This window comes from Notothenia coriiceps, unplaced genomic scaffold (assembly GCF_000735185.1).
Source record: "Notothenia coriiceps isolate Sejong01 unplaced genomic scaffold, NC01 NC01_scaffold00007517, whole genome shotgun sequence".
NCBI lineage: Eukaryota > Metazoa > Chordata > Actinopteri > Perciformes > Nototheniidae > Notothenia > Notothenia coriiceps.
In genome coordinates, this window is record NW_011340218.1 from 150,594 (window position 1) to 159,235 (window position 8,642).

An 8,642-nucleotide genomic window follows, 5' to 3' on the forward strand; every position below is an offset into this window, starting at 1 on the left:
TACATAAGTGAAAGTCCAAATGATTTCAATTGACATTAGTCGTAATGAGCAAAAAGTTTACATTGCGCTCGACTTATGTCGATCGGTGAACTAGAAACATAAGACTAATGCATTGCCGCATTGTACATAAGGGCAATGTTGGGTTGGGATCCACAGAACAGAAGCTCTAAATGTGCTAATCAGAAAACTTCCAACTACGTTGTAAACATTACACAAACGATTAAACCGAATTCCCGGGTCCTTTTGCAGATAAACCTCTAGTAAATTCTGTACACCAGAATTCACTTTTGACGATTAACCCCTTTTTTCCGCTCTAATAGAGGGAATAGTAAGAGTAATTACTTTGATTTCCCTGACACAAGCTAGTCGACATTAATGGTTTGGAGCCCTGGTATAAGGGTTGAAAAAAAGAGAAAAAATTAAAGTTTAACTCGTTTTATTGGAGAACTGTAAAACTTTTTTGAAAAAAAATAACACTGGAAACACGTCGAAAAAGTTCGGTATTAAACCACAAACAAACCCAGTACCACACACGCAACTTCCTAGCGACCGCTCTCGACAAGGTCTTATTGCGTCGGAGTGTTGTGACTACTAAGTGCACTGGGACACAATTGCTGCGGGTGAAGAAGGACCGCAGCGACCCTCGATTTCTCTCGCTTTCAAGAGTCGCGGACGACCTTCCCCGGAGGTCCTTAACAGAATTCATTCAAGGCGTGGTAAAGAGAAACCAGTGACGTGTGAGTTCGTGAGATTTGGCGGAATGTATTCTCGTTGTGTCTGGAATACATTTCTCCTCTGTCTTTAGCTCCGACCCGCATCCTACCGCTCTATCACTCTCGGACTACGCCGCTCTCTCTTGAGTCTCGAGAGAAGGAGTGTCTCTGTCTTCCAGAAGGGAGTCGTCGTCTACCCGGTCGACGACGACTGAGACCTCGAAAACACCAGCCGTTACACGTACCCTGCAGGTTTGGTGTCTTGTAGAAACACAGAGGTAAAACCGAGACACATTTATGGTGTGACCTCTTCGACAGTGAATTTAGGTCAAGAAAATTTAACACTACAAAAAGTCACAATACATTATATTACGTTCAGTGTTTCTCAGACCCTTACAACGTGAAAGACCTCCGAGCAACCAACGCTAGACGACGCTCCTCACCTGTCCAAAGGCGAGGAGGTCGTCTAGCGTCGTTGCTCGGAGAAGTTGCAGGGGCTGGTTAGTCTCGTGTGACCCGAGTGTCTCACCCCCCCCCCCCTTCTCGAGGTTGTTCGGTAAATTCCTGGTCTCACTTATGTGTATGAAATGTCTCTTACGACATACTTTTGGTTACCCACTCCAACCTTTTACGTGTTATATTTAATAAGATGCATCTGGAGTTGTACCTTAATACCTAGCGCATTTTACCGGTACTGTACCCTGGATAATTACATCCCGTCTATTGTAGTATGCTTTGGATGTCTTTTCTTGGGTCCAACAAAAAAAATTTTTTTATCTGACATAAATCTCGTAATAGATGACTTGACTTTTTTGACACTGCAGACTCGTCCTGAATTGCAAGGGACATTCCCGTCTTGCAAGGTGTGTCACCAACCCAAAAGGAACCTACTCGATTACGAATGATCGTGACGGAGACCGACAATTTCCTTCGTACACGTTACTGTAATACCGTTTTATGCCTATACATTTCGACACCGTTAGGAAGGTGTAGTTCCATTATTCTCTACTGTGCCACATAACTATCTCACTACTTTGGATTACTTATTGGAATTATTGGTGGAAAGATTTCCTCACAACATTTAATATTCATTACTAAAGGTACAGCCGAATCATCACAGCGCACAAAACCGCGCAGATGGACCAAAAAGGGGAGCGTTTGAAAAAAATGTGCGGGTCCGCTTAGTGAAACAATAACAACGTAACACGTAACATGGGGCAACAAAAGTCTAGCGTTTAAATCGTGTGTGTGTGTGTGTGTGTGTGTGTGTGTGTGTGTGTGTGTGTGTGTGGCTAAAAGTTTAACACATCAGCCACACCGCTCTTTAGCCTTTCTAAGGATTCTGAAGGTAAACACAGTGAAAGGCACTGCGCGCTCCTCTTCTCAGAGGCTGAGTTAACCCTCCCGCTGCCTCCTGGTGCTGCAGAGATTTCATGAAGTGAAGGAGGTTTTCCTTCTATAAAACAGCTGTGGGCAGCAGATACTGTGAGAGTCACAGACATGAATTCATAGATCAAGGCAGACTGTTGCACACACTCTCCTGTTTTGCCAATCCGGTGCTTAAACAAATATAGCTCTACACCCCTGGCCGAAATGTCCTTAAAATGAAGTCCGAGTTCGACATTTTAATTCATTTCCTGCCAACACTGGCAGGACAGAAGGCGACACGCCCGTTTTAAGCCGTGTCCCTCACTCCTCACATCCCAAGCAGCATCCCCAAAAAGTTTATTATGTTGTTGCATCGTTTCAGATGTTATGTTTCAGTTGTGCTCTTGATAAGCCATTAAAACAGTAAAAACACGTTCAGTTTCCTTTTGCTTTTTGTGTCTCCTGTAAACCAAAACATACAGTCTGTGATGGAAAAAGAAAGTAATCCAAAAGTAATCTGATTACGTTTTTAAGACACGTAACTGTAACTGTATTCGGATTACTTTCAGAGCCATGTATTCAGTAATCAGTAACTGATTACATTTACAAAGTAACCCTCCCAACCCTGAAGACATCTACAGTTTATGTAGTGTCCAGTTATGGATGAATAAAAGATTAAAACTCCCTTTGCAATTTCCACATTGCAGACATTGATAACATTGCCAGTTATACCTTGTACATTCCCATATCAGCCCGTATCTTACCCTCCAGTTCCAGTCTGTAGAGCATGGAAGAGGCATCGACAGCTTCCAACATGGATCCTGTGGCTTTACAACGTCTGAATACCTAATACAGGAAAAACCTTCACTATGCAGCACAGCTTGAACACTGACAGATGTAACATGGAACTGCCTCCACACAAGGAACACCATTTTAAACAAACATGTTCAGGACTTGCTCGATTCCCCTGATACATGTGGTTAAACATTCATTACATTCAGCAAATGATGTAACAAGGGCAGATATGTTGAAACTTATGGCAGTGGCAAGTAACATTAAGAAATTGTATTGTATAGGTACAGGCCAGGACAGTAATGGCTATACTTAAAAACTGTCTTTCCTATTTTTAGAGTGAAGGAAAAAATAATCAGCTTTGGCAGTTGACACTGAAGTGCATTTTCACATGGATTTGACTTCAATTTGTACCCACTTGCCTTCTTGACACAGAACAACACAACAACATATTGCTTTTAGTCTGCATCCCCTGTGTGTTGGAACATGCATGGCTCTTGAAAGGCTAAGTGTGCATGTACTCAGATATACTATTAAGGTTCTGATGAAAGTTGTCAACACAGACCAACCTGAGAATCGAATATCTCCAGAGCGGCTTCGTATTGCCCCTGTAGAGGAGGAAGAGGTGAGGAAGAAGAATTTGAATAACTCCAGACTTAAAAGATAGGCAGTGTTGATAGATTGTGTTGCACAGATGCAAACACAAATTAATCTTGCAATATAATCAACTCCAGACTTCAAATTACCCAGGGAAAGGATATCATAAATACAAGTTCCACAAACACTCCTGACAACTATTCGCTTGACTGAGAAAACTCATTATACTCTTTACCTTCTCGATGAAGCATAGAGCCCAGTGCCAGTAGTTATGACTGGCCAGCACGTCAGATACCTGGAATACAACATTGAAATATTTTGTATTTGTGGACTCAGCAACCTTGTACAGTGTGTCAGTTATCAAACGAATCAGAAAAACACACCGCTAAGGAAAAGAGAAAAGTTGTACCTGCCAGTCTTTCTCTCTGCTCTCCATGAACTTCAAGCCTTTGTCCACCTGTGCTGTCATCTCGTAAACGTGGGCTACAGAGTGAACCGACCAGGCGTCACCTGGAGCCATCGCCAGGCCCTGCACAACACACAATAACAGTCAGTAAAGGAGAGAAGTACAGATGCAGAACACAATGTGGTATTGTTTTAGTCCTCAGCAAAATGACAATGCTCAAGTTTCCATTACTATCTTACTTTGGTTTGTGATGTTCCTCAATGTATTTTTTAAGTGACCTTCATGTCACAACTAATTTGTATGCATTAAGCATTGAGCTCAGAGAGTGGGGCGGCTATGGGCCGGATAAGCTGCCGAATTGAAGTGACACCGCCAGCGCAGAAGCAGACAGCCTGCACCACCCAGCTGCTATGACAACAGCACGTTCAAAATAACTGATAGGGGGAAGACAATCTCACCTCCATGGCCACTTTCTCTGCCTGGTCATAGAGGCGACATTCCATGAGACCAAACGAATACATTCCATTCAGATAGCTGAGGGTACACACACACACACACACACACACACACACACACACACACACACACACACACACACACACACACACAAATCTTTCATAAAAAAAAAATGCAGGACAGATAACTTTTACTCTTCAGGTAGGATGATGAAAAGCAGAGACTGTTTTTGTAACCAACCAGTGAGCAATAACAAAGACCCCTACGGGCAGGGGGGGCGGGTAATTAAGGCTAGAGAAGGGTAAGCCTTCCCTATCTTATTGATCCCTATACTTTTGTGCACTCCAATGTTTCCTTAACGTCTCAAATACAGCTACAATATATTATGTTCAGCAACCCCAAATATCAACCTTGTAGAATGAAGCTATGGTTTTTACAGTCGTTTAATACATTGAATTATCACATTAAGGCATAAGAACGTAGCACCATCGGAGCATAACAATGTTTTGAATTCTGTCAGAACGAGCAGAGGGAGAGTCGTAGGAACAGCTCGAGCACCATGGCATGTGCGGTGCGCTCACCTAACGCTGCTCAAAACAAACAGCGCTGGTTAGGAAACTTGTCTTTGTCTCATGAGCTGCGTCTATACAGTGCTGTCAGTCAGTGTCGGCTCACAGCAACAGGATATAGAAAATCCACAGATAGGGACATTCATTTGGTGACCATTACGTACATTGTTGTTTGTTTGCGCTTTTTGTATTAAACTTTGTGTAATAATTTGGGTTTTACTTGGTATGACTCATCCATTTACTTCGACCACCTGTTGCTAAAAGGAAAGGTGTGGAAGTGAACAATAATTTACTCGCCTGAAGTGGTCACCCATAAAGGACATCCATGATTGCAGGGTGCAACAGACTCTACTTAAAACACTCTATTTTCTCAGTTAGAAGCACTTTACTTACAAGTGCCGGCAAACCTGCCCCCCCACTGCACTAAGGAGAACACAAGTGTCGGAGGATCATTGTTAAAACTGCTTACTTTAATGTCCCATCAATTTAGTTTTGTACCTTTCTTTTTCATGATGCAAATTATTATTGTGACTTAAAAATGTCATGTAGTTCTATTTAGACCTTTGTGAGAAGTATCAGGTTTATAGACAGACAATGTGAATATCGTTCTCGGTTTCCATAGAATTTGCATTATTTAATCATTCTGTATGCCACATTAAAGATTCAAAAAGACATTCATTATATTTACGCATATTCCAGTTATTGCATATAATATAAACTCAATCTTTTCAAGACACTTAGCATAACACATTGCACATGATTATAATGAGCGTGTGTGCAGCTGGTCAGATTATATGAGAGATAAGAATAAAGTGCCTTAAAGACTATCGAGGCCTATTTACCCCATTTGTATTTGTAATGCAAGTAAGCACCTGTGTACGGTATAATCGTATAACCATCAAAAACGATCAAAGTCTTATGTATTGTATATAATTGACCCTGTGTTTGAAGTCCCCCTTCACGCCCATTACATATCTAAACTAATATGATTTGGTTAATGAGTTTTCATATGATTAAAGCTCATCCTAAATGCTTCTCGTAATGTGTGCTGTCTCCTGTACCTGAACAAAGGCATGTGAGGTTTCCAGTAGGGCAGCACCCGGGCCACAGAGTCCCTGAGCTGGAGCTGGGCCCCCATGTAGAAGTAAGCATCCTGAACAAACTTTAGAGCCAGCATGTCAGTGGGGTGATCGATCAGAATGTCTTCCCATAGTTCGCAGGCCTTCGGAAAATTACTACAAAAAACATGAGTCACTGTTAAAGAAAACTGAACAATGAAGGACAAAAGAATGAGTGTACCATGAGAATAATGAAGACGTCAATATGCTTTGTACCGGACGTTGGGAATTAGAGGCAATAGAAAAACACAAAGACCCTCTGTGACAATATTGAGAAACAGAATTTTCACTCAACCTTGCAATATATTACGCCGTACCATTGGGAAATAAGGCGTACTTGTTAGATACACTGTGACTGAAATGTACAAATGGTTCTTTGGCACATAATATTGAAGATGAGTGCTGTGGATCTGAAGCGAGCGTCTGCATCACAGGGGGACAGAAAGAAAGGAACCTGGAGATGCGTGAATAATGGCTGAAAAAATTAAACATTCTTATGGTCCTCTGATGTCTGAAGGGAATTCATTCCTTCACAGGCAACCCGTTTCTTCCTTCGTGATGATAAACAAAACTCATCTCTTCTTTATTTGGACTGAATATTAACTGACTGTATTGTAGCCCTTACTTCAAAACATGTTACATTAAATCAGGGGAAATGTCTCTCTTTTGGTCAGATTGTTAAATTGACATTTTTTTGGTAAAAGGGATGAGAATCCAACTCAATAGGTGAGATTTTTTTCGAAACAATAACCTTGCTTGAAGATATTTGTTTTAAAATATTTCGTTGGATTAAAATACAACTCATTTTTCAAACAAAAAAAGTAACACTGCTGAAAACTGCTCACTGTAGAAATGTTGTTTTTGATACTACTGTGCATAGGATAAATGTTTTATTTTTAAATTATGATTTTAAGATATTTATAGTTTTGATTAGTATTTTAAGTGAAGACTAATTTATTTATTAATTCCTATATGATACACCAATCAAAGTTTGGACACCTTATACCATTATGTGTATGCATTATTCCTCAGACTAATTTTTCAAATTGTGAATTCATGTTGTAAAAAGGAGGTTAAACGCATCGACAGACGACAGACAGCAATGCATGTTGGGATCCCATATTACACTTCAAAGACCACTCATGACCCTTCAGACCCTTTTCTGTAACCACTGCTTTGATCAAATTGTTATTCATCTCTCTGTTTTGAATACATTTCCTGTGGCAAGCTGGCTCTGGATCTTACCCATGTGAAAAGAGCTCCATTGCCTTGACATGGAGCCTCTCTCTGGGAGAGATCTCCTGGCTGTTGGCCAGCTCCACTGTTCGCCTCACAGCGCTGGCCAGACTCTCATCCAGGCGGGCCGAGCTGGATGTTGAGACCAGATTCAGCCCCGTACTGATCACACGGCCCATGACTACAGGGAAAACAGATAACACTGGTCTTTTCTTTTCGACTTTCTCAGAGGAACTTAAGTGTTCTGAAGAAAAACATACCCTTGTAACAATTTTCATTTGTTATACATACTGTAGCCAGATATCTAAAAGTGACACCTTTAAAGAGGCCCTATTATGCTCATTTTCAGGTTCATATTTGTATTTTGTGCCTCTACTTTGACATGTTTCCATGTTTTAATGTTCAAAAAGCGTTTTATTTTTCTCATACTGTCTGTGCTGCAGCACCTCTTTTCACCCTCTGACTGAACAGAGCCAAGTTTGCTCTGATTGGTTAGCTGGTAGGCCCTGTTGTGATTGGTCAATTGCTTAGACGTGGCCCGCCCTTAAGCCTATCACGATGTGATGGAGATTGAGCCATTAGGAGCGAGAGTGTTACATGATGGTGTCATTATCACAGAAGTGAACAAAGGAGTCGGGGCGTTTCATGTACTGTAGAGGGGGATTGTGTGGGAGAGAAGCTCCCTCTGGAGGGACCTTTGGCATTCTCTCTGATAGCCATATTATGTAACAATGACAATGGCAAACAGATATGTGGAATATTATTATAATTAAATATATATATTTGATTGAAAAACAGACAGAATATATGTTTTCTGCATCTCAATTATGGGATTTTTTCTGGCTCTGTTTTATTTTTATATTAAACTGAATATAATTTTCCACTATTTTCTGAGAGACTTTGGGCTAAACAATTCCTCTAAAAAAGAATTGGCAGATGTTTTCATTACTAAAATAACCTTATTCATTGCAGCCCTATTAAATGTTGTTTTGTTTTTTTAATCTAAAGACAACTGTATTCTGTTAATATATTCAGATCTGTGGACTATGATTCATGTAAACAACGCAATTCATCTTAAACCTAATAACCTCAATTTGCTTGTTATGTTCAATACATTTGAAGGGTATGATCCTGTATTTTCAGCAATTGTCAAAAGCAGCTTGCAAGTTCTCAAGAGCATTAATTAATATTGAACCCGCACAACAACAGCTTGACTCATTTGCATGAACATATCACCTAAAACACTTGATGGAGATAAACAGCAGCTTCTCCTACACCGAAGACACACTGGGCCCAATTCTATTCAGCCTCTATGTAAATGACTTGCCATCAGTGTGCACTGGATGTGAGGTGCAAAAGTATGCTAATGACACTGTCATTTATGTCT

At 40.7% G+C, this 8,642-nt stretch overlaps 1 protein-coding gene across 1 annotated transcript in view; it reads right to left on the reverse strand.

The window, feature by feature from the left end:
* Positions 1 to 7,464, reverse strand: part of ttc38 (tetratricopeptide repeat domain 38) — a 14,668-nt gene extending 7,204 nt beyond the window's left edge. The window contains exons 1-7 of the mRNA XM_010769569.1: positions 7,265 to 7,464; positions 5,963 to 6,136; positions 4,335 to 4,410; positions 3,880 to 3,999; positions 3,706 to 3,765; positions 3,443 to 3,481; positions 2,821 to 2,927 (exon numbers count right to left, since the gene is read on the reverse strand). Of these exons, the coding sequence (XP_010767871.1) occupies positions 2,821 to 2,927; positions 3,443 to 3,481; positions 3,706 to 3,765; positions 3,880 to 3,999; positions 4,335 to 4,410; positions 5,963 to 6,136; positions 7,265 to 7,434 (746 nt within the window). The 5' untranslated portion in view covers positions 7,435 to 7,464. The remainder of the gene's footprint in view (positions 1 to 2,820; positions 2,928 to 3,442; positions 3,482 to 3,705; positions 3,766 to 3,879; positions 4,000 to 4,334; positions 4,411 to 5,962; positions 6,137 to 7,264) is intronic.
* Positions 7,465 to 8,642: the final 1,178 nt, after the last annotated feature.